This window comes from Coptis chinensis, chromosome 3 (assembly GCF_015680905.1).
Source record: "Coptis chinensis isolate HL-2020 chromosome 3, ASM1568090v1, whole genome shotgun sequence".
In the NCBI taxonomy this organism is placed as follows: Eukaryota; Viridiplantae; Streptophyta; class Magnoliopsida; order Ranunculales; family Ranunculaceae; genus Coptis; species Coptis chinensis.
In genome coordinates this window covers 121,572,092-121,600,049 of record NC_141458.1, presented here as the reverse complement: position 1 = coordinate 121,600,049, position 27,958 = coordinate 121,572,092, and the positions used below count along the sequence as shown (strand labels likewise).

The 27,958-nt window shown below is 38.5% G+C and overlaps 4 protein-coding genes and 2 long non-coding RNA genes across 7 annotated transcripts; 1 reads left to right on the top strand and 5 right to left on the bottom strand.

The window, feature by feature from the left end:
* Window positions 1-2,398: 2,398 nt before the first annotated feature.
* On the bottom strand, window positions 2,399-2,851 carry LOC147513873 (uncharacterized). The gene has a single exon (XM_086598974.1). The coding sequence runs from the start codon at window positions 2,849-2,851 to the stop codon at window positions 2,399-2,401; it is 453 nt and encodes a 150-aa protein (XP_086455100.1).
* Window positions 2,852-9,446: 6,595 nt separating this feature from the next.
* Window positions 9,447-11,909, top strand: LOC147513872 (subtilisin-like protease SBT1.3). The gene has a single exon (XM_086597191.1). The coding sequence runs from the start codon at window positions 9,447-9,449 to the stop codon at window positions 11,790-11,792; it is 2,346 nt and encodes a 781-aa protein (XP_086453317.1). The 3' UTR covers window positions 11,793-11,909.
* CCS (copper chaperone for SOD1) lies at window positions 11,870-15,362 on the bottom strand. 2 transcript variants are annotated; one of them, XM_086597192.1, is made up of 6 exons: window positions 15,128-15,362; window positions 15,031-15,057; window positions 14,894-14,966; window positions 14,683-14,817; window positions 13,289-13,509; window positions 11,870-12,318 (listed from the first exon to the last, which is right to left on the bottom strand). In XM_086597192.1, exons 1-6 carry the CDS (start codon window positions 15,323-15,325, stop codon window positions 12,055-12,057), a joined length of 918 nt encoding a protein of 305 aa, XP_086453318.1. In that variant the 5' UTR covers window positions 15,326-15,362; the 3' UTR covers window positions 11,870-12,054. The 2 variants fall into 2 exon arrangements, with proteins under 2 accessions (XP_086453318.1, XP_086453319.1); XM_086597193.1 differs by lacking the exon at window positions 15,031-15,057 and having other exon boundaries at window positions 15,128-15,352.
* A 3,076-nt stretch (window positions 15,363-18,438) lies between these two features.
* LOC147513870 (uncharacterized) lies at window positions 18,439-21,392 on the bottom strand. Its single transcript, XR_015217426.1, has 5 exons — window positions 21,289-21,392; window positions 20,449-20,511; window positions 20,074-20,153; window positions 19,781-19,963; window positions 18,439-18,930 (listed from the first exon to the last, which is right to left on the bottom strand). It is a non-coding gene; the product is annotated as an uncharacterized LOC147513870 (long non-coding RNA).
* A 733-nt stretch (window positions 21,393-22,125) lies between these two features.
* Window positions 22,126-24,225, bottom strand: LOC147513869 (uncharacterized). Its single transcript, XR_015217425.1, has 2 exons — window positions 24,130-24,225; window positions 22,126-24,032 (listed from the first exon to the last, which is right to left on the bottom strand). It is a non-coding gene; the product is annotated as an uncharacterized LOC147513869 (long non-coding RNA).
* A 2,603-nt stretch (window positions 24,226-26,828) lies between these two features.
* LOC147513868 (uncharacterized) lies at window positions 26,829-27,611 on the bottom strand. The gene is made up of 2 exons (XM_086598973.1): window positions 27,186-27,611; window positions 26,829-27,071 (listed from the first exon to the last, which is right to left on the bottom strand). The coding sequence occupies exons 1-2, from the start codon at window positions 27,609-27,611 to the stop codon at window positions 26,829-26,831; spliced, it is 669 nt and encodes a 222-aa protein (XP_086455099.1).
* Window positions 27,612-27,958: the final 347 nt, after the last annotated feature.

Here is a 27,958-nt window from a genome sequence, read left to right as displayed (position 1 = left end):
TGCCGCGACCAATTGGTGAATGACTGTTAAATATCTTTGCCATCCTTTCATCTTTTTGCTGGAAAGTACCACCAAATTGATTAGCCACCAAAAGCGAGAATCACGTTAGCTTTTGAATGTTCTTTGCTCGGCTTAAGTCGCGGCATTCATACCATAGATAACAGACTTCATATTCGGCTTCATTATTAGAAGCGAAAAGCCTAGTCGACCGTGACCTTTCAATTTTCGTCGCCTTCGGGATAAATACCACACAACCTAGACCGGATCGGATGCATTTTTGAACCGTCAATTGAAGATGGTCCGAGAGAGCTGATTCTTGTCAAAATTAAAAGCCCCGAATCGGATGTCTTGGGTGAGAATTCCTCGGTTTGTTCGAGGAACCGAGACGAATGATCGAGGAAGTTGTTCTATTTACGCTAATTCTGGACTCGGTTGGATGTCATCCACGGAAAATCTGCCATAAGAGAGGCGAGCATGCCCCTTTTCTCTGCGGTCCTTGGCTCATAAACAATATCATATCGCTAAGGTAACTTCGACCATTCAATCACCCTATTTGATTCCTCCTGTTTGCGAGGGTCTTTTCGTAGAGGATACTTTCGATTATAAACCCTCACCGTTCTCCCCACGAAAATATGGCTTCAACCGCCCGAAATGCATGTACTAAGGCCAACGCGACTTTCTCAATTTTGGAGTAACGACTTTTGCTCGCGGTTAGTGTTTTGCTAACAAAATGAACCGGCTTTTCTTGAGAATCATCAACAAAATGATCAGACCGGCTGCGAGTCGATTCGCAAAGAAGATAAATTCCTACGGAGTTCTCCGGCCTTTGGACTAACCAAAATTGGGGAGAAGTAAGGTAGGCTTTGACTTCGAGAAAGCCTTTTCACGATCTTCATTCGGTGGATGCACCTTTCGAGTCCGGAAAGAACGGCCTACATTTATCGAGTATCGAGATATGAAACGACCAAGAGCCGCAAAGGCGACCTAAGAGCCTCGTACTTCCTTTCTTCGGGTAGGGGGTGGCATGTCGAGAATAGCTCGAATTTGCTTCGGGTTAGCTTCAATTCCCCCAGTGGGTCATCATGAACCCTAAGAATTTTCACGAAGATAGGCCAAATGAACATTTGGCGGGGTTAAACTCATTTTGTATTTCTCTAGTCGATCAAATACTTTCTCTTGCGGTCGACAAGATGATCGTATTCTTAAACTTGACTTCACAACCATGTCGTCAATATAAACCTCCATAATAACCCCAATGAGATCAAAGAAGATAGTATTAACCAGCTTTTTGGTATGTGGCTGACGTTCTTTAGGCCGAATGGCATAACAACATAGCAATATAGGCCTCTGTCTGTTATGAATGTTGTATACTCCTGGTCATCATAGTGCAGTACAATTTGATAATATCCTGAGCTTGCATCCATAAAAGATAGTTTATCAAAGCCGTATGTCGCATCCACCATATCTGAAATTCTGGGTATCGGATAAGGATGCAGTGGGCAAGCTTCATTCATGTCTGTGAAGTCGACACAAATTATGAGCTTCCCATTCTTCTTTGGTACTGCTACAATGTTGGAAACCCAAGTTGGGTATTCAACTGGTCGAATAAATCCAGCCTCCAATAACTTGTCAATCTCCTTATTCACTAAGAGTTTCCTGTCTGGGGCCATTCTCCGCGGTTTCTGCCTTACCGGTTTGACTTTTGAGTCGATGTCTAATCTGTGACAAGCGACGCTGGGGTCAATTCCGGGCATATCTTTTGGATCCCAAGCAAAGATAACTCTGTTACTTTTCAATAAGGCCACCAAAGCTTCTTTCTCTGTTTCAGAAAGTTCTTCAGAGATGAAAGTGGTCTGACTCTCTTCTTCTCCTATCTGCACTTCTTTCAGTTCATCGACTGTTGGAGGTCCCTTAGTTGGTGCCTCCCGAGGTGCTTTGGCTGCCCTCATTGGTGCTCTGGTCCAACCCTGTTGTAATTGCTATTTCTGCTCAGTGTTGAGAATGGTGTGTCCTCTGACCTCAGACTTTTTATAATCATCCATCGCATGCTCATGGCATTTCAGGGATGCAATCTGGTCACTTCGGATCTTACAAGTTCCCTCTGCTGTTGGAAACTTAACAGCTTGGTGATAAGTGGACACCACCGCGTGCATTGCATGAAGCCAATCTCTGCCTAGAATGACATTATATGTGGATGGGCAGTCTACCAGAACAAAGTCAATTCCTACAACCTTGGGACCTACTGTGACTGGCAAATTAATTTTACCAACCTTTTTAGCTGGAACCCCATTAAAGCCGATAATTGGAGTATCATCTTCCTGAATAAGATCATCGTCGAGATTCATGACAGAATAGCATCCAGAGAATAGGATCTGAGGCGCGAGCCGCCGATTAATCTCTATCGAATTCTTTGGACTCTGCGGATGCCAACCCATGCTGTAATCACCACAGCATCATTGTGAGGATAGTAGACTCCTCGCTCATCTTCTTCGGTAAAAGTTAGTCCTCCTTCTACCATAGTCTCAGCATAGAACCCAGATTTAAAGTTGATACTGTTTATGTGATTCCAACTACCAATTTTTTGAATCTTGCGCTTCATGTTCCATTTTCTTTCACGGTTGGATGAGCAAACTGCCGCCTGAGCATGACATACAGCTATCACATCGTGCTCGATCAGATTTACATGAGCCATCTTTTGAGTACCCTTTAGATACTCCTTCAGCTGCCCCCCATCTGCCATTCTGGAGACCTCCTTCTTGAATGCATAACAGTCATTCAAAGTATGGCCGAAATCATTGTGATACTTGCATTTCTTTGACTTATCTCTCCTTCCCTCAGTATCAGGTTTCATAGGGAACGGTTTGGAGAGTTTTCCTTTGAGCTTGTCATACAATTACGAGACCGACCTCTCGGAAGAGTAAGATCTTTGCTTGGGCGGCCATCTTGTTTCTGACTCTGTGAGACGCCAGTTTTGGCATCTTTGTTATGTTTCTTTCTATCTTTGTCATGCTGTTGTTGTTCCTGCTTTGCTCTATCATTTGAAAAGTACCCTTGCTGCTTGTACTTTGAATCTTCCTGAACAGTAGCATACCTTTCTGCTCGCACCAGCAAATCCTGAACTGTTTCTGGAGGCTTCAGAGTGAGTGAGTTGTATAGACCAGACTTATCAAAAGGAAGAGCATTTTTGAAAGCTTGCATAACAACGTCATCTGGGACATTGTCACCTCCGCTGGCGGCACTCGAAGTTTTCGACAAGGTCTCGAATGCTTTCTCCTTTCTCCATGTGGAGGTTGAAAAGAGTTCCAGAACCTTTTATGGTCTTCCTGTTGTAGCGATAATGTTTTGAGAACTTGTCGGCGAGCTGCGGAAATGTATGGATTGAACGAGGATGGAGCTCGTTAAACCATGTCAAAGCTTCTCCGCTAAGGGTAGCTTGGAACATTATGCACATCAACGCATCATTGTTATTAAAAGAGCCATAGGCGATCCAGACTTCATCAAGTGCTCATCCGGACAACCATCTACATCATCGTAGGTTGGGGCTGAAGGTTGTTTGAAAGAACTAGGGGAAATATAATCTCTGATTTCATCTATAAAAGGAGATTCTTCAGGTCCTTTGATTGCCAATTTATGTCGTTTATCTTCCCGAGTAGCTTTGGAATCCATAGCAGTTCTAATGAGCTCTTGGACTCGGCGCTCATTCAAGCCGCCGCTATTTTCTGCGAGGCGACATTGTTTGTTCGTGCCGACTCTGTAGGTATGATTTCTCCTTTCGGGGGCTCCGGCCGTGCTCAATGAGTCTTGCCTATGTTGCCTGAAATTTACTTAAACCTGGCGGGGTTTAGCTCTCGTTTGAGCGTAACCACCCAACGTAATGGGAGGGCTCGGTTACGGCTTCCGCCCAATGTTGGCTACCTCTTCTATCTCCACTCTTTTTGATAACCTCCATTAGTCCTCCGGTGAGTGTTCCTCGAACCATTGTATTCTGATTCGGGACTCACGAACCTCCGGGACTACGATCAAATCTTCGTCGTTGCCTCGAAATGGTGCGTGTTGTCCTCTTTGTAGATCACCGGTTGCGAGGCGTTGCACGCCCCCGCTCTAGATTGATTTGAGCCGCAGAGGAATATCCGAAACCGACATTGATTGTTCCTTGGGGTACCGGGAACGCGTCTTGACACCGACCGCCGGTGGCCGCTGGCTCTGAACCCGCCCTAGTATAAGCGTTAAGCTCCACCTAAACGCTCCACAATTGGAGTTACGTGGTTTTGGGTCTTCTTTGGAGGCATGGCTCCTTGGATGATACCTCATCTTTTGAGACCTGCTATCCTTTGGTACAGAAGATTCCTGCTGAGAGTTTTCTTCCCTAGGCTTTTTGTCGTCATTTCTCCTAAGCTGATTGTTTTCTCTGGTCAGCTTAAGCAACATAGACATTAGAGTTTCTTCATCAGATGGGTGAGCATTGTGGCTTGGATCCTGAGGGCCCGATCCAGGGCCCAAGGCGCCTTGCAAAACGCCAGGCAATATGGGCCGGTCAGTTAGGTGGAAATAGTACGACCTAGGTCCAAGCGTTGCTGCGGCGGACGAGGCGGCATTGACGGTCTTTCCCCAGCCAGATGCAAATCCGTCTCGTATGTGACAACTTCGAAAACCCTAGTTGCATCTTGTTCCCCTCGCGAACAAGTAATTCGCAGGTCTCCACCAAATCTTCTTCTTCATCTTTGGCGTCTAGATTTTGTGAGGGAATCTGACGTGTATATTTCTTCTGAGCATGAACCTCGTCAACAACTATGTGTTGTCTTTGTCTCAAGATTAGGAGGCGGGTTTTGTGCAATTTACGGAACTTGACTAGTGTCGGCTACCTTTTGATTTCTTTTTGGTCTACCGGCTGACCATTGATCGTGATATTCAATATAATAAAAGAGAAGAACGTAGTCGTGGGTTGATTTCCCCACGCAGCGGTTTGCCAAAAGATGTCGGGGCAAAAACTAAAACAACAGGATCTACCCAAACACTCTTAAAACAAAAAACCCGACCTTCCGAATATCACCACCTTCCGGGGTCACCACCTCTGAGTATCACCGCTACTACCAAACAATTCCGAGAACTTCGCGCACCTTGTTGAACTTGTTGCATGAGAAAGAATGTTCTTGTTGTTGAGACCGAACCAATTTGTTTAGTTCGCTGGTCGCTTACATACCCTGAGGGATCAAGTCTCCTCAAAATCTCCGGAGTATAGAGTTTTTCAATGTAGTTCTGTTGCCCCAAAACTTTCCAATATGTAACCATCCCAAAAACTAGGGAATATCCGGATATGGATCCTTATCCCTTGTTTTCGCTTACATTGGATAGAGTCAAAATCTATCCCTAGTTTGGGGCTGATTATGGGCTTATAGTGAGGCTTGGCCCACATGCCATGTTGGGCCCTGGCTACGAACCAGGGCAAGGCCTGTAGATATGTAAGGTCCAGGGTGTCATGTCCAACTGGTCCCTAACGGCATTGTGCTGCTGAGCATTCCGTCGAGTTGGATGTCTCACTGCATAAGTCGATCCAACGAGGCCACAAAAGAAAAAGATCAGGTAATGCCATGTGGACCATTTATGAGGGTCCACACAGCTTGGTTTTCCAAAACTTTGTTTTTGTTTATATAGTAAACCGCAATCTCGCGGTTACTGTAGCAAAATAGAAACTACGAACTTAGACATGGGCACGGGCGCGCTCTTGGCAAGGCCAAATCCAAGCGTGCGCGCCCTCAACAATTTGTTCCGTGAGATGCTAGACATGGGCGCGACGCCCTTGCAAGAGCCAAATCTGGCCTGTGCGCCCTCAAAGTCTGTTTAGGTGAGATCTTTGAAAAAAATTATCTTCTTTTTCTCTCTCTCTAGGGCTCCTTTGGGCAAGTCCGAGCTTTCACTCGCTCAAATTTCTTTACGCAAATACGACCGGATTCTCTCATTCTTCCTAATATGAGGGAGTTATAAGTAGATGCATTTTATTTGGATTTTATGAATCTCCGTAAACCTAAAAGTCCTTGAAACGCCTTTGAGCTGTTCTTGCTCTTATTCATTAATATAACATAAATTAAGTAACAAAAAAATTATCACAATAATAGTTTCACACTGGTTTGCGGTATGTGCACGTACAATCTTTTGAAATTTTTGTTTTCTCAACCCACAGGTAAGCAATTTGATATTTTTACATATTGTTCAATCCATTTTAACAGAGGATGGGCCGTTGGGTGCATATCTTCGTCCCAAAACTTTGTGGAACCCCACCCCAAATGCGCATAGCCCATTGTCTCGTTTATAAATTCTTGGAGTTTTGGCCTAACAGTTAACAGAGCGAGGTCCCAGCAGTTATATTTTGCAAAATGAAAGCTCTTCTTGTTTCCTTTTTCTAAGAAACATGAACTCAGTGGGACATTGAATGGCAGATTTCCAGTTGGCAATGAAAGTTGTGAGGATGGTAAGAGAAGTAAATGAGAGATGGTGGAAAAGTTATTGCGAAGAGAGTGTACTTCAGTTCTTGAGTATGTCCACATTACTTCTACTTCTGACTCTCCTTAAAACCTATCTAACCACCCTCATGTGATGTGGGATCCGCCACTGTTGTATGCATGGTTTATAGTGTTCGTATGGCGAACTGTATATACCATATTAACAGAGTTTAGTTATAGGCCGAAAATCAAGAACTTAAGCAAAATATTTCAGATGTAAATATGTAATAGATTTATAGATTATCGCATATTTTATTGCTTACTTTAAAGAGCAATATCACAGGTTTATATTGACTGTGGATCCCTACTATTTCCTTCAAATCATTTATGCAAATTTCGGAAATTCTTATTCCCTGCAAATATGTGGAGTGGTCATGTAAACTTTTGCCTACTGCCTATATTAGATTTATCTATGAAAACACCATTATTCATTTCTAACTAGTTCAAGTAAACACATTTCAATCATCAATGTTCTACGGTAATGTGTGGCCCAATAAGCCACCAATTCGAAGTCTGGCAAACCGCCCATAAATGAATTAGTGTATACCCATCACACTTCTACTTGGAGTTTTGGCAAGTGGCCTCCTATTTTGATGAGCAGGGGTCACAGACTCACGGCATCAATTGTACATTAAATTTGACAGTATCCTGTCGGTTACATCCATACAGATACACAAGACGTGGATGTTTTCACCAAAGCATGCACAACGATTTCCAAAATCAATTTAAAGCTTCAAGTAACCCTGAAATTTTATTTAACACCTAAAGCCTATAACCATAGTTCGGGATTTCGGAATTCTCAGAATTCCGATAAATCCAAAAACCGAAATTCATCAAATTTCGATCCCTATTATATTCAGAATTTCAATTGATTATTCCGAATAATCAATATTTCGACTCTATATTCGGAATTTTGGTTTTTTAAAAAATCGAAATATTAGACGAAATTTCGAGGTTTCGTTCGGAATCATGAACACTGCCTATAACTGAATTTAATCTTACCAAAAAATAAAAATAAAAAACAACCGAATTCAAGTTTCCTACGACTTCAAACCAGTGTTTACGATTCTGAACGGAATGTCGGTTCCGTATGATATTTTGGTTTTTCAAAAAAACGGAAAAAACAATATAAGGTCGAAATAATGATAATTTCCAAATTAGTCCAAATCAAAATATGGATCGAAATATTGTGAATTTCTGTTTCCAAATTTCCGATAATTTCAAAATCCCAAACTAATGCCTCAAACACAATAATCACCCACAAACTCAACTCAAACTTCTCTCACTCCCCAACATGGTAGAACTAAATCAAATAATTCCAACAAAATCTAACAGTACTCAGCATCACATGTTGTAGGCCATAGTTCGGTATTTCAAAATTATCGGAATTCTGACAAATCCAAAAACCAAAATTCATAATATTTCGACCCATGGTATATTTGGAATTTTGATAAATTTTGAAATTATCAATATTTTGATACTACATTGTTTATTCTGATTTTTTTAAAAACCGAAATATTGAGCGGAAGCACTGGATCCTCTTATAATAATGTTTCATGATTATGAACTACTCAAACTAGAAAATGGAACAAAACCTCAATAAATCCAACCCGTTGGATTTTGACATTAACATGATGCTAGAAACGTCATGGTCCTGTAGGTCCTTGCTAGCAATTCTCCGAATAATTTACAAATCAAATTTTTTAAGGCCTAAACATTTAATACTTCCGCACTTTTCAATAATTCGGAATAATTCACGATTGTTTCACAATATAAAACATGAATTCCCAGATTATTCAAAAAATTATTTAAAAAATACTTAAAAAAAACATAAAAACTAATTTTTTGTTCGGACGAGTAGCATGAAGATATATAAATATAGAAAAAAAAAATAGAGATGAAAAGAGAGATTAGAGATTGACCATGCTTTAAAAGCTTTTGTATATTTTTGTGAAGAGTATTTGACATAGATATGTGTTGTTTCTAATTCTTATTTTATCTTTGTAAAATTACATTCAAAAAGAGATGAGTATATAAAAGAGAGAAAAAAAAGTGTTGGAGAAGAAAATGATTAATGTTTGGGCGAGTCAAATACTAGACTCTAGTTGATTTCCAATGAATTCGTTGGACGACATTGTCAGAATTTGGAAAAACAATTAAGGCAAATGCTTGTGAATTGTAAATGGCAATTATATAATTGGTTGTTCGCATATAGTTAGCTGGACTAGAGTTTAAGTAGAGTAAAATTTGTGGAACATTTGAATTATATAGTTGAATATATATTACAATTTCTCTTAAAATGTACAATTTTTTGAAATATGAATTTTTATTTCAAAACGTTTAATACTCATATAAAATATATTACGAATTATTAACGTATTTTTTCTAACGTATAAACGAATGAAACTCAATTTATTCTCGCACTAAATAATTCCCGTATTCCGAATTGCTAAAAACTATAGGCATAGTTAAGTAATTTAGACAAAATTCTTGGAATTCCGCCAAATATTTCGTTTTTTGAGAATTTTGGAACTCCGGATCAAGAGTCGAAAAAAACATTTCGGAATAAGAGCCGGAATTCCAGTTTTTGGTTTTGTCGGAATTCCGGAGATTCCAAAATCTTGAACTATGGCTGTAGTAGATGAAAAAGTAAAAGGAAAACAGAAAAACAAAACAAAGAACCTAAGGTACTAGCACAATATTTATTTATGTTAGCACTATAACATACACATCAGTATCCACTACCAATTGCTCAACCCCAGTCATTACCATGGCTTAGTTCATTCATGAAACAACTACCATCTATATCATTCAACAAAACAAGACCAACAGAGATTACTGAGGCTCAACAGTCTCTTTCTCTACAGTTGCAGGTCTGTAACTCTTCATACTTATTCTTTTGATCTTCTTCTCCTCCATTTCTCACTTCACCTTAGCTGTACATCTAAGATGGATGCAACAACAAATCAAGTAAAATGGCTGTTACTGTACCTGACATGTTACCTGTGTGTTACCATTGATGGGTTAATGATTAGTTCATCTCCTACGAAAACATATATTGTTCACATGAACCCATCAGCAGTCCCAGATTTCTATGACAGCCACCTTGAATGGTACTCTTCTACTGTGAAATCAGTAGTTGCCAAACCAGAAAGCTCTGATGAAACAGTGGATGATCCACTCGAGAGGATACTGTATAGCTATGGAAATGCTTTTCATGGTTTCGCAGCGAGGCTCACCGACGAGGAAGCAGAGAAACTAGAGGAAGAACATGGGGTGGTGGCTGTACTCCCAGAGACTGTTTACAAGTTACACACCACAAGAAGCCCAGAGTTTCTTGGACTTCAAAATGATGACAGCGCCAGTATCTGGTCTGAGACACAATCTGACCATGATGTTATAGTTGGGGTGCTAGATACCGGAATATGGCCTGAGAGTCCAAGCTTCAATGACACAGGGATGACTCCAGTTCCTGCCCACTGGAAGGGAACATGTGAAACTGGTCGAGGATTCACTAAACGGCACTGTAATCGGAAAGTAATTGGAGCGCGCATCTTTTCCCGCGGATATGAAGCCACTACAGGAAGAATCAATGAAAAAGAAGAGTACAAGTCACCGAGGGATCAAGACGGGCATGGTACCCACACAGCAGCTACAGTTGTCGGCACCCCTGTGGAAGGTGCAAACCTTCTCGGATATGCTCGTGGAACAGCCCGAGGTATGGCTCCCAGGGCAAGAGTTGCAGCTTACAAGGTCTGTTGGGTTGGCGGATGTTTTAGTTCAGACATTTTATCTGCTGTCGATCAAGCAGTACTTGATGGTGTCAATATATTGTCGATCTCACTAGGTGGCGCAGCCACCTCTTACAGCCATGATAGCTTAGCAGTGGCAACTTTTGGAGCAATGGAAAATGGTGTATTCGTTTCCTGTTCAGCTGGAAATGGAGGGCCAGATCCGATTACTCTCATGAATGTGTCTCCATGGATCACCACAGTAGGAGCCAGCACAATGGATAGAGATTTCCCATCTGTTGTGAAGCTAGGGAGTAGAAGAACATTGTCGGGTGTTTCACTCTACAGAGGCCGGATCAATCTATCAACACAGAAGCAATACCCGTTAGTGTATTTGGGTACCAACTCGAGCAGCCCTGACCCAACCTCCATGTGTCTTGAGGGAGCCATGGATCCAGCTGTTGTGACTGGGAAGATTGTGATATGTGACAGAGGCATCAGTCCGAGAGTACATAAAGGGCAGGTAGTGAAGGATGCAGGGGGAGTGGGCATGATATTGGCCAACACTGCTGAAAATGGAGAGGAGCTGGTTGCAGATAGCCATCTTTTACCAGCAATAGCAGTTGGAGCAATGGCAGGAAAAATGATTAAGCAGTACGCCTTGACCAACCCACGACCAACAGCAACTCTAGTTTTCCTGGGGACGAAGTTGGGCGTTCGGCCTTCGCCTATAGTAGCAGCATTCTCGTCGAGAGGACCCAACTTCCTGACGTTAGAAATTCTGAAGCCCGATCTTGTTGCACCTGGTGTGAACATCCTTGCTGCTTGGACGGAGAAAATAGGGCCATCCGGTTTGCCAACAGATCACAGGAAAGTGAAGTTTAACATCTTGTCAGGAACGTCTATGTCATGTCCTCATGTTAGTGGTGTTGCAGCTTTGCTCAAGGCAAGACACCCAGAATGGAGTCCTGCTGCAATCAAATCAGCATTGATGACTACAGCTTATATCCATGATAATACCTTTGACCCATTGAAAGATGCTTCAACAAACGCGCCTTCAAATCCATTCGACCATGGAGCTGGCCATATAAACCCGTCAAGAGCTCTTGACCCTGGCCTAATTTATGATATTGGGTCAGACGATTACTTGAACTTCCTGTGCACACAAAAGCTAACCCCGATGCAACTGAGAGCCTTTACCAAATCATCCAATCGATCTTGCCGACATTCATTCGCTAACCCAGGAGATCTAAATTATCCATCCATTTCTGCTGTATTCCCAGAGCATCCCTCTTCTTCCGTACTGACCCTGCACAGAACTGTTACTAATGTTGGCTCTTCCACGTCAATATACAAAGTTAGAGTTTCACCACTCAAAGGAGTTTATGTAACTGTCAATCCAAAAGTCCTACATTTCACAAGGAAACATCAGCAGCTCTCCTTTCAGATCACCTTTACAACAAAATCTCGCCAGTCTACACCAGATTTCGGAGCTTTAATGTGGAGTGACGGAGTGCACAAAGTCAGAAGTCCCATTGTTGTCACATGGCTTCCACCAGCTTAAGTATTGTTATTTCAATTGTGTTTTGACAGAATTCGACCAAGCCAAAAAGAATAGTACTGGCTATAATAAACAGATGATTCCTAAAAACAGTTCTGGGATTCATTCACTTTTATTGAACATGAGTAGTATGTCTCTCTTTGATTCTTACAACAATACTGCTATGTTTACTATTTGAATTCAACAGCGAACGTAAAACACATAATGATACATATCTACTGAATCTATTTCCTAATAAAGTATGTTTCTCTCATGAACGGAATTTTCAGACCTTGCTAACAACAAAATCACTGTTGCTTGATTCCCATATCGTGGTTCCATCACATGTGCAGAGCTTCTTGTAGTTCTCACCAACACCCGCACTTCTAGCAATGACTGCAGCAGCAATGCCCGAGTCTGACTTATTTTCAGTTTCATAGAGCACAATGGACCGGCCAATTAGATCAACAACTCTCAGCATTGGTTTGACACCCGAGAAGAAGGCTTCACCATTTTCTTGAGTATCCAATGTTCCCAGGTTGCCAAGCGGCTAAACAAAACAAGCAACCCCAATCAAAAAGGGACTTCATGATACCATGCAAGAAACATAGAATACTATTACATATATCACACAACAAAAACTAACTAAAATTTACCAGTTGTAAACTTTAAATCCCTCTCATTTTCCATTGTCATGGAACAGGGTTGCCACGAACAGGGGATGGATGTTGGTTTTCTGTAATATTTCTGACTGACCTGCTAACCTACAATCCAGACTCGGGCTCATGAAACCAAACCCTTCACCTGTTACCCATTTTTTCTCGTTTCCAAAGCAGTACATGGATTTCTAATAACATTTGCAACAACTGAATCTGCTTTTGTGAATACAGAAACAGATCAACCATGTTTCAAAAACCAATTTTGTGTTCCAAGTTTCCAACTCGGTGAGGCTGAGTTGATGTCGACCACCAAGTCAAACCCGATTAGGACAAGCTGATGTTATACAGGCTATCAAACTAAAGATTTCAAAAAAGGATGTTTCATGGCTTATTCTCCTCTGACCTCTCTCCTCACATCATCTCCTTTCTAACCTCTGTCAAATCCAAAGCAATGAAACTACCGTTATTTCCCTTCCTTTTACCTCGTCACTTTTCCATCCATCTTATTCTTCCCAAAACGTTAAGCACAAAAACAAAATATTATTACTACTCCAACCCAGTGATATTTAGGGGTAAATATACAATACTAATGTAGACTTAACAAACAGAGGGGCTGTGGGAGGGCTTTCCTTCGAAGAAGATCACAAGTGCAGACGAAACTCTTTAAAATTATATATTGTGGAAAGCGTGTCATTTCAGTGGGGTGTGGTCTGTGGATTAGCTATCAGCTAATCCTTTCATTTTTTTTAGAAATTCCGCACCTGAAGTTATTCTGTTCTTTGCAAAGGTTACTATTGTGTGTGTGTTGGGTTGGTTGGTTGGGGGCGAAAGAATGAAAAGTGTGTGTGTAGAAAAAAAAACCTCTTCATTGACTTGATTTGTTGGATTGAAAACTTTGCCAGTGCTCGCTGCTCCTTTAGTTAGATCTCCAAACTCATTTATAGACCAACCATGTTTTCCAGGTGATAATCCACTAAAGTTTGCCTCTATTCTTGCCAATTCCATATTTACTTGTGCCAAGCGAACCACACCAAATATATCTGGCCCTTTGAACTCAGAAACAGCAGCAGAAACTAAAAAATCTGCAGATAGGCAGTCAATGAATTTGAACGTCAGTACGTCCAAGTAGAAAACATCGTAATATAATGCAAGATCTCAGGTGGACAAGACCACTAAAACGGTAAAACCTGACAATTAGCCTACAGAAACTAAGTGGGAAAACCTATATACCGGGCTAACATGAACCTTGTCAAAACCCTGTATAAAGCTCCTTTAAAACCACTTAGACAAGCACTCTAAAATTTAAGTATACACAAGGATACAAAGAAAAGAATGGTCACAGTGAGATGCTCAGCACAAGAACACTGTTTGCTTTTGCTATACCTTCACAAACTAATCCTGATCAACCAATCCATCGAACAAGTAAAATAATTCAGACCTATACTCTTGTGACAGTTGCAACAGTGTAAACAAAGCACAGAATGGGAGTAAGAAAGGAAGAAGCGGGAGTGCCAGAGTAGCTAACATATTATCTCGAGGGGATGAGTTGGAGTAACATCGCAGTAGCAAAGGATGCCCAATAGAGGGTATTGATAATAGCCCCGTACACCCAATGATAAATAGTTGTTGAATAAGTTAGCAGGACCATTTGGAATGAAAAAGAGACTGTTGCATTAGATATGAAGACTGTTGCACTTGAAGTTTATCAATGTGGGGAAGACAACGATCAGAGGTATCATATGGTAGGCGACGGTTGTAATTGGGTGTTCAGTGTATATTGAATCTTGGGTCTGTATTTGTTACCGCACCTTTTTTTTCTCTCAATATAAAATCACCACAGATAAAATCTAAAAAAAATAAAAAATAAAAAATCTCCCAAGTGAATCATAAGCCAAAATATTTTCAAAGGTTCTGACAGATATAAAGTATAATTACACCTTATCCACAATGTCATCTTACTGAAGATAATAAAATTTCTACAGTAAACACCAGAAAATAAAACCAGCAACAAAATCGGCGGATAATCCAATAAGAATCTCATGGCAATTGGTTTCGTTTCATAGTAATTGTCATACGATAGGAAGATGACTCCATAAGTCAATTACTAATAATCATACACATAGGAAAAAACTACAAAAAAGTTCATCGAGTAAAACTACAGTCTTCAACAATGCCAAAAATAAAAAAATAACTTCGCTAGAAAACAAATATTTGCATATAAAAAACAGTAAACAAATTTTTTTGCAAAAACAAACCTTCAGCATTCCCTTGACCAATTAACCGTGCTTTCCGCCCAGTTTGTTCCAATGCATCAGCCATATTTTTAACAGGAGAAGACCCAAGAACCCTCACTACCTGATTACTCAAGTCCACCTCAACTCCTTTAACACCTTAAAAAAACAAAACAAAAAATTATTCCCCCACTAATCCAAAATCATTCATTTTAACACAAATTTTTTCACATACCATCAACTGTCAATAACTTATTCTTAACCGCATTCACGCAACCCTCGCATTTCATATCCACCATAAACTCCGTCTAAAACAAAATCAATAAATAAAAATTGTGACGACATAAAAATTGTGAACAATTTAAAACTCACCATAAGTTGGGGTAAACTGATTTCCTTCTGCAAATGGAATAAAAAAACACGTGAGAAAATATGAAAAAGAAATAAATATTATATATGTGGTGCTGACCTGTGTGTCCATGTGGAGAGAAGAGTGTGGAGGAGAGAAAGTTTGAGAGAGGGAGAGAAAAGAGTGGGGTGGGTGTGACGTGGAGAGAGATGGTTTATTAAGGTTTGGGGTTTTAAGGAAAGGAGAGTTGGAAGAATTGGAAGAAGAGAGAGCTGTGATTGTTATTGCTGCTGTTGTTAATGTTCTGAGGAAAGCCATGTTTTTCAAGATTAGGGACTAGAGGAAAAATAGACGTTGAACAAATTCTAGAATATCATTTTGGGCCTGTAGTTGGGCTCGGGTTTTGGGTCATGGGCTTAACTTTAAGTCTTTTTTTTTTTTTTTTTTTTTTTTTTAAATGATGCTGGAGTTGGGCACTCCCACCTGTATTAACTAGTTTTTGAACCCGTCTTACAAACGGGTGTTGTTATATAAATTATTCTGAAAAATATTTGCTATTGTGAGATATGAATATTATATTATATTGATTGCTCGTTCAAATTTCTTATAATGTGAAAACTCCACTCTCCATAAAAAGAAAAAACCCACCAATGAAAATCATAATAATCGGTTTTGGTTTTGGTTCGGGTACCCATCGATTTTTTACTATTCAGTTCAAATGGTTTCGGTTATTGAAAATCCACTTTTAATGGGTCTAACATTTTAAACGATTCCAATTTCGGTTCAATTTCTTGTAATTGGGTACCCATGCACACCCCTAAGTTCAATGCACTTGTATCATTTTTCTGATTTCCCGTTAATCATTCTTTGTGGTTCTGATTTCCCGTTAACTATTCTTTGATGTTAGTTCAATGCATTTGCATCTATTTTTCGATTTTTCATTAATTATTCTTTCAGGTTAGTTCGATACAGTTACATCTAGTTTTCGTTTCCATTTGTATCTAGTTTGCGATTTCCTTTTAATCATTCTTCGATGCAGTTGCATCCAATTTCTGATTTTCTGTTAATTATTCTCTGAGATTAGCTCAATGCAAATGCGTCCCGTTTTCAATTTCTCTCCCATTAATATTTGGGGTTAGTTCAATGCATTTGCATCCCATTCCCGATTTTTTGTTAATTATTTTTTGTGGTTAGTTCAATGCATTTGCGTCCAATTTCCGATTTTCTATTAATTATTTTTTTAGGTTAGTTCAATGTATTTGCATTCACTTTCTGATTTCTAGTTAATTATCCTTTAAGATTTGTTCAATGCAGTTGCATCCAATTTACGATTTCCTGTTAATCATTCTTTGAGGTCAATTCAGTGAAATTGCATCCATTCAGTTTTTGAATTCCCGTTAATTATTCTATGAGGTATCCATTTTTCAAGCATTATTCTTTGAAGTTAATTTATCAATGCGGTTGTATCCAGTTTTGATTTCTCGTTAATTATCTAGGATAAACCGGATTTCCGTTATTATCTAAGATAGTGTGTAATACCAATTTCTAATGATCATTTTGTAGTGTCTTTGCAAACATGGCACAAAAAAAAAAATTATAAATGATTCACTGTATGGGATTAACAAAGATACTCCAATTTCTGATTTAAATTACTAATACTACATTCCCATCTAGTAATAATATGCATCGAAGGCATAGGATTCATGTGCAACTACATTGTCAGGTACGTAGCATGGCTGCATGGTTCCCCTGCTTTAATGCCGAAAGCCCGCACGCCCAATCTAATGGTGCCTGCAGCATGTTGGGGAGTTGGGGTTAGAACCATCCTTGGCAGTGCAAAACATTTGGTTTGTAGTGTCATTCATTCGCCAATCGTTACCCAAATCCAGTGCATTGGAAATGAAAGCATCGACTACTCACTTTTGTGATCCATACTATATTGTTACTGCCACATACAACTATATCCCCAAAGATAATGATATTGAACAAAATAATACGTTTTGTTAAACATTTATCAAGTATCCTATTACTTAACTGTTCCAGTAAAAGCAAGATATTTGTCAAATTATTGGGCCAATATCTTTTTTTTTTTCCGCTATCAATTATTGGGTCAATCTCAACCTTTATAGAGTTGAAAATCAAAGCACATAATATTTACAATGAATCAACGTGAAAAACCTCAAATATTTAATTATTAGAAATAAGCTCTCATTCAATGTTAGAAACCCTCTTAAATAAATGATATAATAGTTTCTACACCCAATTAAGGTGGGCAACGTTGAAAATGTTTTGCTATATTAGCTTCATACCTAGCAAAACGTGAATGACATAATATTAGGACAAAAGTAACTTATACTTGATAGACTTCTACGTCAATTAAAAATGGGATTATACTTGTTGCATGTAATATTTTTGCCTCCGTCGCAACTACCCTTCCATTTTTCGGTGGAGGACCAAAGCCTTCATCGTTAAAACTCTCTACTTCTAGCCAGATTCCGGTGTCCATGACGCCCACTATGACGTTGCTCTCGTAGCCACTCTTTCCACATTTTGTACTCGAACCCCATGAAATATGATGATCTTGTCTTGTGAAGACTTATTGTTCGATCTACTCAGAAAGATGGATACAATCCCTCCAATGCAAATGTGTCAAAGATATCACATGAATAATATAGCATGCAAGATGCTATGCTTTAATTATTAAAATCGAAGTTAAGTACTATACTAATTGTCAAGCTTTTTCCTCTCTCTAGCAGTGAGTTTGGCTGCAAATCCATTGAAACTTCTTTTGTAGCTATGAACCAAGGAATCTGAAAGCTTAACTGAAACTCAAAAAAAAAACTATAGAAAAAATAATCACAATGATTAAATCAGATACAAAAAAGTAGAGAAATCCCCAAGTAATGTGAAGAATTAATTAACTAATCACGCATAATAATTGTACTGTTCTCAAGAACTTGTTCTAGAATGGTGCGGTGGTGTGCTAGAGATGAATATCGCTCTTAGTGAGAGCTCCCATATACACAATGTAAACCTTCGTTGAAAACAAAATTAAAATTTTCATCATACATTCATACTCTATCTTATAGTCTTCTTGTAAACATTTAAACATCCATGATAGAGAATAGTCCATTCTTTTCCTTTCTTTTTTTTTTGGTAAGGCTGGCTTAGGGACTGAAAAACTCATACCATTTCACATAAAATAAAAAAAGGGACAGACAAAAGATGTGTTTGAAAAAAGCAAAAACCAAATGGCGTATTAGGGAGAAGTGGAGGACAGAGCAAAGTGTTACTTTGTGATCATCAACAAAGCCAGAACAATAGACAATGCTTAAGAAGGAGATTAGAATAAAATAGTGAGTACTTAATCAATTACATCATACTAAATACATTAAGCTAAAAATGCTGGTGAGATTACCCACCAAACTGAAGCCATTGAATGTATTGCTACCTGTTGCAAATGGGGAGGGGGAATTGAATCAGGGTATTCAAGGCAGAAGCAAAAGAAGTCGGATAAATCCTATCATTGAACTGCTAACTTGTCAGCCTCTCTATACCACCACTGTAATGTTAACTATCTTGATTGACTACAAATCTCTTTAATATCCATAAACAGTGGTTGAAATGACGAATGTACCTTCTAAATTTCTCGGTAGCAAAGCAAGCATTATCGACGATAACTATGAGAAGCAAAGCGGTCTGTTGTAGACACAACTCCAGCCATGCATTGCCATAGGAAAACTCTCCACTCATAAGGCAAGTTGACCTTCCAAATTCTTGAGTTGTTTCTAGCAACGTTCTTTCTATGAGCCTAATAATAATTGGTATCCAAGTTCCAGACTAATGAGGGCCATCACACAAACAAACAGAAAGAGGAAATCCACTTGAATTTTTTTTCGACTAATCTGTGTTTCCAATATTGCCTGCAATGGGAAAGACAATATGTAATCAGAAAGTATTGCATTTCTACTTACAGAAAAAGAAAATAGTCGTATAGATAAAACAACTAATGCAATAATTTGATATGAAACATTTCAGACTATTCAGTTTAATATCAATTTTTTCTTCCTCCGATAACAGAGCATAAGACCATCAATCAACATGGAAAAGCAATCGTACTTATAACTCATTTTTTAGGAATACAATATTCTATGATATCTAGAAGTCAACTTTCTGGTTATGGTATTAACTTCTGCCTTTCTGTAGCAACTATGCGCTTGTCTTCTCTTAGCCTCGTAACTATCTTTCATCCTGCAAATGCAATCCACATTTCTTAATGACTTTCACATACATAACTGTTGAGTGAGTTATGTTATTGCAACATGCACCAACAGGGACCAATACTCTGCAACACTGTGCAACGCAGCATATATAAAGATAAAATATGGAGGCGGTTTGCCTAGGGAAAGGTAGGCTTATCAGAAATAATTTACAGATGGAAAATACCTTAGAGTAACCACTTTCAACAATCAATCAGAACAGAAAAAGGCTTTTAAGATAGTGTCGTGATTCATATAGGTGATATGCTTAATATAATGCACATATTGACTGAGATGGTGTCTCATATGCAGTGTATACTGATAACAATCCCCATTGTAACTGCAAATGTTGAGGATGAGAAGGACCTTGAAGTCCAAAGAACATAAGTTTGGAATAAATTTACTTTGTTCTTTGAAATAGAATTTCATATTGTACCTCTCCAACCAATTCAAGCCACCCATTAATAAGTTTACTTGGAAATGAGATGTAACTGCAGATGACTGACTGACAAACCTTATTTAGCTTCGTCTCCACTTTTCTTAGCTTAATTTTTAACTCCTCAATATCCCCAACCAGCTTGGATTCCCCCTTAGCCTTAGCTACTCTCCCATCATCCACATCCTTAGTTATGTTCAACTCTTCGACATCCTGTTTCAACTCCTACACATCCTTGAGTACTTTCATGTTCATGGCAACCTACCCAAAGGAAAAAACCAACTTCTATATAACGATTTCCTATAAGAGATATAAGTACTCTAATATAATATACATTACAAAATGAAAAGATCACGGGATATTAGTCATACTGGAGAATGGGATCGACTGAGGAGAACGACTCTCAGTTTGATTTCTTCAATTTGATGTGTCTTTCATTATCTTTCGTGAACTGTTAAAAAAACTTAAAAACATGAAAACAATAAGAGCAATGAAACAAACCAAAACCTGAGAACTTTTCATATTCACCAATCTACTGGTGATTTCCTCCTCTCTTTCATCCCAGAAAATACTCTGATACTAATAAAAAGTCCTTAGTCCTTACCCCTTCTACTGAACATGCATCCAATTTATTGTATTACTAAAACAAAGTGAAACCAAAGAAAATAAAATAATAATTATATAATACTGAAACACTAAAGGAAAGAGAAAGGAATAAAAGTCATATAAGAATTGATGAAACAAACCTGAGAATTGCGAGAGCGACGATTGAATGGTTTTTTCTGGTTTTACCACATCAAAGGACTTGGCTGTAGATAATTGAAAGCAAAACAGAGTTTCAAAATAACGTATTTAAAACAAACTCAGCGAGACATTCTAACAATCACTTAAGATGTAGTAACACACTTAAGCACTCTTCTACTAAGCTAAAGATCCTTTCGGGATACATAGAACCATAAGATAGATCAAGTCCAACAAAAAACCTTTTCTACAAACAAAAAATACTAATAAAGTAAAGTCTAGGTATGTTATTTAATTTCTTCTAAACATGCTACTTTTCAAACCCAGTGTTGAATAGCTTATTGATGTGGTAACCACACTAAAAAGCATATTGATGTGTCTATATTGATTTGAATGTGCCAATCAAAATTTTCAAGCATGTCTATAGTGCATGTCAATAGTTCATTAAACAAATTGTGAAATCTGGACAACACACTAAAAAATATGTATATTGTGGTTTTCCTTGGTTTTACTTTAGCCAATCTGCTCCAAAACTTAAAATGTCTAAAATGATATTTTAATCCAAAAACATTTTAAACTATCCGAAAGTGAAGATAAACCTGTAAGCATTGATTTTGTAGTAAGTCAAAGTTACTAATTTTGCATAGTACATAATCAAAAAGATATATTTGTTAACCTGATAGGGCATACATATTTGAAGAATTGAGCGTAGAATTTGATATTCAGTAATTCTTCAAGATAGGGCCAATGGTATTCATTTAACATTGACCATCTTTATTCAAAGTATGTGATTCTAACGAAATATACACATTTAGAAAAAACTGGAAGAAGAAGAAGAGAAATACCTTATTAATTAGAGAATTTTAAATCAATGATTGTGGCTTGTGCAGAAATCCCAAAAAGATGGAGGTACCCGTTCATAATCGCTTATCATCATGAGATTGAAGCCCTACAATTGCATAAAAGATCATATTCAAACAATTCATATATCTAAGACCAAATCAGAAAGTTTGATAATGACATCTCAAATTTGTAAATTTATTGTAAATAAGGTTCATATAATTTACTTGTATGACATGTTCATATCAAGTGTGCATGAATCCCGATGTTTTAGCCAACATTCACATAAAATATAATATTTCAATCAATTTATAAAATAGGCATTTGGATAGAATGTTCCACTTGATCTAGTATATTGGTCGAGGCTACTGGTATAGTTCCATTACCATTGTCAAGCTTTGTATAACTCTAAAAGAATATCAAAGAAACTAAGATTGTAACCATTATGACGAATAGATCTCTTTTCTTGAAGAAAACATAATCTAAATTGTATCCAATGACTTTTAGGGGGTATGGTGAGAGCAATTTAATACAATTTGATTCTAGAAAGTTTCACCATCTATAAGTTTTTCGAAGACACAAACACAGGAAGAAGCTCTGTATACGATATGATATCTTAACATGAGGTGCATTGAACTGGCTATCGGTGGAGAAGAGTCTTTCAATCTGGAGACACTTTAGATCATAAAAAAGAACTCCAAAATAAGTGTTTTCAAGCCCGATAATTATATCGTACTACCCTCGTTACAACAACTTCCATAAAGTGATAAAAAAAAACCTCAAACATTGAAGTTCCAAGGTTTGTATAGCTCTTTCACAAAATATTTTGCACTTCCTATCACTGGATAATTAGTAATTCTCTGTAAAGCCATTTGTGTTCAGGCTCATTAAAAACTATAGTTGTCGCAATATAATGTATCATTGGCCTTTACTTCACTACTGCTTTCCTTACTAATGCGAATAGAGAAATAGAATTACAATAGAAGTCAGCATGCCATGATGCCTAAGCTGCAACAACAATAGCATTTGACACCTTCGGGTTCATGGGCAACAAAAGTTTCAAAGACATCGGTAGCGATTCTGAACAACATAATCGGGGCACTTTGAAAAGCAATCACCGTGCCTCGCTATGCCTCCCAACCTTCAAAAATGCTTCAATCATACGGAGAACTACAGAAGTAGATGGAAACTTCTTATTAGCCCGCAGCGTTGAAAAGCTAATAGCATCATCCCCGACCCGGACTTGGAGATATGATCGATAAATGGATCAAGAAAAGGTGAGAAACCGTGATCGCTCATCAATCCAAGAAGGATCGATGCCTCATTGAACCTTCCCTCAGCCAACAACTTCCAAATCAACATTTTGTATGTTGAATCTTTGAGGCTTTAAGTGGTGTTCACGAACCGTCTTGAACAGAAACTTGCGCCTCTCAGTAGTTTTTCTCTGTTGGCAAAACCCGTTCACCACTTCTTCAAAAGCGGGACCGGCATCTGTGATCCCAAAGTTTTTGACCATCGTTCGAACGAGTTGGATGCCTTTTCACATCACCGACTCACGCGTTGCCCAAAAATCAAAGAAGTCCAAGTCTTGGAATCGGGGAATGTGCCCGGATGCTTTCATCTCACTCATCATCAAAACCTGCTTCACCTCCGGCGGTAGCAAGATGGTAGATGATTTTATTGTAAAGTTCAATTGGAAGGTACGCATCCTCCTTTTTCCATGGCCTTGAGGATTTTATCACATTCCTTCACTTTTTCAACATTGATCAATGACTTAACAACTTCATCAAGAATAGGCGTTGTCGGGCTATATCCACCCTCGAAAAGTCTCCACAACTTTAGAAAACAACCGCATATCTAACTCTCTACCCCACTCTACAACATTTCGAAAGAGAGACACGCCATCACGCGGGAGGCTTAGTTCGCGAAACCCATCTTGTACTCATACAACTCCACAAAGCATCCTCAATAAGTTGCTTCTTACAAAACAGTAGCATAACAAAAGAATGTCTCCATCTCCATTTCATGACCACATGCCTTCATTTCCACAACAATACGCCAAAAGGCATGCACCCAATGTAACGAAAATTGTGTGAATGGGCTAAAACCTTAACCACAAAGATCATATAAGAAGTAATCGGGTTTAAAAGAGAAAGTAACTTGAAACCACCGGAAGAAGAGAAGAATTTTCCGTGGATTACCAACCACCTTCTCAACTACCATTTTAATTAACTTCGAGGAGACCAAATACGGTTGATATCAAGTATCTTACATTGGGCGTCATTTGGGGAAATCAAACCAATCTTTTTCATTAATAACATTAGAAATCCTAGAAGCCACTTGCTTCATAGAATTCTCAGCCTGACTGTTACTATACATTCCCTTCAACTTGTCCAAATCATCCAGCAACCCATCCTTTTGAAAACTGTCAGCAACCTTATCATACGTTGTCTTAGAAATCCCGGAACCCTTTTTCTTTTTCATAACTTGCAATAACCGCCAAAACTATTTTAATTATTTAACCCAAATTAAACTTTGAGTCGACATCATCAACCTCTCTTTCTGTTTCTGCGGTCTTAAGCGAATCGATGATTGATTCGAAAAGCTTCTGGTTTAAATTGAGTATGGTTAGATCATAAACCCGTCTTGACTCTTCCTCGTAACGTTTCTTATAGTATGACTAAAGAGCGCTCTTCCGCTTCTGAAGCAGCAGCCACTTTTTGTCCAAATCCTTGATGGCCCAAAGTACCTACAAAGACGTACCATCAACTGCTCAACATTTAGTTTCATTGCTGCAAGTGATGATGAGTGAGTATCCTTAATCTTTTCTATGAAAAACAAATTACCTTATGCCACTTCAGTTTACGTGTATCCTTATTCCTATCCTCTGTTACAGTCATTTCCTCGGAAAAATCTTTCAATAATGTGGGGCAACTTTCCTTCACGGTTTTAGCAATGAAGGGAATCTGAAAAAGGAAAAGAAACAATTAATGAGCATATAATAATGTTTTGGAGAATGTTTTGGAGAAGGCACATAATACTTTAGTTCCATAGGGTATATATAAACAGGATAAGGGAATCTGAAAAAGGAAAAGAAACAATTAATGAGAATGATGGGTTTTGGAGAAAGCAAAGCCGAGCGAAGAAGAAAAGTAGCTGATTTCAAGCTCCGTTGCACTTCAGGTACGAATGATTTTACAGCACCGTGAAAAATAAACAAAACGAAAACTCTTTTAGAGTTTCTCTTACCAGGTTCGAAGAGCGGTTGAGGTTAGAGTTAACCTTCCATTCTGAGTGGGAGACCTCTACAGCAGTTTTGTTGTTTCCCCCTTTTTTTTTTTCTGCCGATTCATTGTTTCCTTCTTCTTTTTTCCTCCTGATTTCTCGTGACTATGTAGTCATCATGAACCATCTTAGCGAATTCTTCCAAGTCATTTTCCTCTAGAAAACAGTTATATCTTACCGAAGGACCAAATGGATCTAAATTCATAAAAAATAATTATTTCAAAAAAAAATAATCAAATTAGTTCGAATAAGAAAACAACATACGCGATAATCCAAAACCCATCATTCTGAACAGAGTCAATACCTTAACTCAGGCGATTTCATCGAGTCGCTATATATTTGAACATCAGATACATAAGGCACATAGTATTGAACAACATCGTCACTATCATTGAGTATTAAAGGTGCCCTAGCGCCAAAAGCACTCCATTCTTTAAAAGACTCCCATAAATCAGCTAACATAAAATAAGATTGAAGAGTGAGTTTGGAGTGAATAAAAGAAAAGCTGCCCATGGTAATCCCCGACATTCATAATTTCTGCAATTGATTCTAGAAGAGTTTCATACGAAACAAAGATTCGGTGGGTTTTGCAGACTTTTTAAGGTGTTCACCAGTTTTTTCTCCGTTTTTTTTTCTTAATCCATCCTGATTTCTCGTGAGTAAAAAGGGTACTTAAAATTAGCCTACGTGGACACCCTCAGAGAGCAGGAAAAGGGACTGCTATTATATATTTTACCAGCTTATTTTGAACAGTGTAGCATCATTTTTCTGAACTTCGGGATTTCTTATTCCTTTTCTACCAGCTAAAGTAGACTTACAGATTCGTTGTGACCGGTCAAAGAATGGACTAAACTTCCATCAAGAAGACATTCCAAACACAGATTCATGTCTGCATTTAAAAGCACACCTTAATATAGAAGTACACTCATATCAAAACACACATACGGAATAAATCATCGACAAAGATAATAAAACTTGGAGACAAAAAACCAAAATTAATGCAAAAATTTAAATTGAAACTCTTCTCGGTGTCAAAAGGTAATTAATCTTTTGCAAGAACGTGAAAAATGAGATCATCCCAATACCAAAAGCAAACCAAACCCGGCATTCAAAAATACAACAACAACAACGACAACAAAAGCACATGCAAAAGAAAGAAGGCTTACCAAGAAGAAGGGGTGTGATCGAAGTCCGAGATGTTCAAAGGAGACGAAGTGGTGGACCGTGGAAACTCAAGCTTTGAAGTAGCCATGTTTAATTCTTGGCATTATGGAGTTATAAATTGTGCTTTTGTTATATTGGAAGAAAATGGTCAAGGAGTTAAGGTGAAAATAGTGTATTCTGACTGAAAACTTTGATGGATTAGGTACCTAATGGAGCTCATTCTCGACCTTTTTCGAACCAATCTTCGGCAAGGTAGATTAAGAATTTAGAGAAGGTCTCTGAAATGATAGTCATTGATTAGATGATTAGATGGGAGACTTGAAAAATGGAGTGATCGCTGCAGAGGGAGGGAGGGAGGATAACGTTTTTAGGGTTCTAAAAATCCTTCGTGGCTCGAGACGTTTATAGAATGTTATTGGGGATTTGATGTTTTGGTGTTTCAAGGAGCAAGCATATGCAGATATGGGATAAAGAAGGTATGTGAATTACGGTGTTTTAAAACGAAACAAAGATTCGGTGGGTTTTGGTTCGGCCAGTTTTTTCTCCACTTTTTTCTTAATCCATCCTGATTTCTCGTGAGTAAAAAGGGTACTTAAAATTAGCCTACGTGGACACCCTCAGAGAACAGGAAAAGGGACTGCTATTATATATATATAAAGAAGCCTCAAATAAGTTGAAGTTACATCTTCCTCTACAATAGTACTTGGAGCATTACAAATGGGAGGAATGAAACAAATGTAATCTTGAGACAAGAGGGAGAGCTTAGCTAAATTATCAGCAGCTCTATTAACCTCTCTGTACACATGGGTGAAGGAAATGTCAGAAAGACTTGTAGAATATCTTTAAATGGCAGCAACCACATTTAAGCAATGTCATGGTGCAGTCTCCACACTTTTCAGAATTTGAATAGCTCTTATAGAGTCAGATGACACCATTACTTTGCTAAAGCTCCTGCTAACACACTCACTCAATCCCACCTCAATCGCCTTCAGCTCTTGAAATAAGACTGACCTGGTACAACCACCACCTGAGTCGGCAAAAACAACCTCTCCATTTTTATCTCTGGCTATACCTCCATAGCTTGCTCCATGAGAATTCAGGAACCATCTCCATTCAATTTTATATACCCTGGTGGAGGTTTGAGCCATCTACACTGTTGAATCTGTCTTTGCTTGTACTTGAAAGTTAATCCAAGTTTCTCTGCAACCACTCGAAGCTTGATAGAATCAATTATTTCATCGACCTTTACTCCCAAATAGTACTTCATATCAGTCATTATCATCCTGCTGACATCCCTAGCATCCATAGAAGCCCCTTCAAACCTTCTGTTGTTGCGCTCCTTCCATATATATCCAATCACGACACAGACAAACACTTTATAGAGCTCTACAGTTGTAGACTTACCTCGCACAAGATTGAGAATATAACATCATTCCTTGTTTGAATGATGCACCTGATTGCCTAATCCTAGTTCTTGTTTAACTGTAGCCCAAACTATTTTAGAATAGGGACAGTCAAAGAACATGTGCTTGGTATTTTCCTTACTATTATTACATAAGCAGCAAGAGGAGGAGTTTAGGACTTTCTTATGGATAAGTCTATCTTGAGTAGGTAAACTACCCGAGAAAAGTTGCCAAGCATTAAAAGAATATTTGGGAATCACCAATTTTCCCCAGACCAGTCCAAACCACTTCACTTTTTGTCTAGTCCTTCTTAAGCTCTGGTATGCAGATTTAACAGTGAAGTCACCTGTTGCATACTCAATCCACACTATCTGGTCCTCATGAAGCTCATGAAAGATTTCAGTGCTCAAGATATTGGATTTGAGTGTACTATCTGGAAGATTAAGGACTAGAGAATTCCATTGGCATTGTTCCATCAATTCACTAACTTTTGCATCTTATGGTAAGGAGATAAGAGCTCTAGCTTTAATATTATAGTACAATGACGAGCCCATACACCATATGTCATGCCATAGGAATGTCTGAGAACCTTTTGCAATGATATATTTGATGAATCTCTGAGCATGCTTCCTATTCTTTAAAATGGACCTCCACGACCAAGAACAGCCTTTAGGAATTGCCACCGTCCAAAAGTATTTGGATTTAATTTGTTCCTTCCAAATCTAACAATTCCATAGATTATTCTCTCTTCTTGCTATCTTGTAAATGAGTCCACATAAAGCACTTCTATTCCAAATAATTGGATCCACTATGCCTAGTCCAC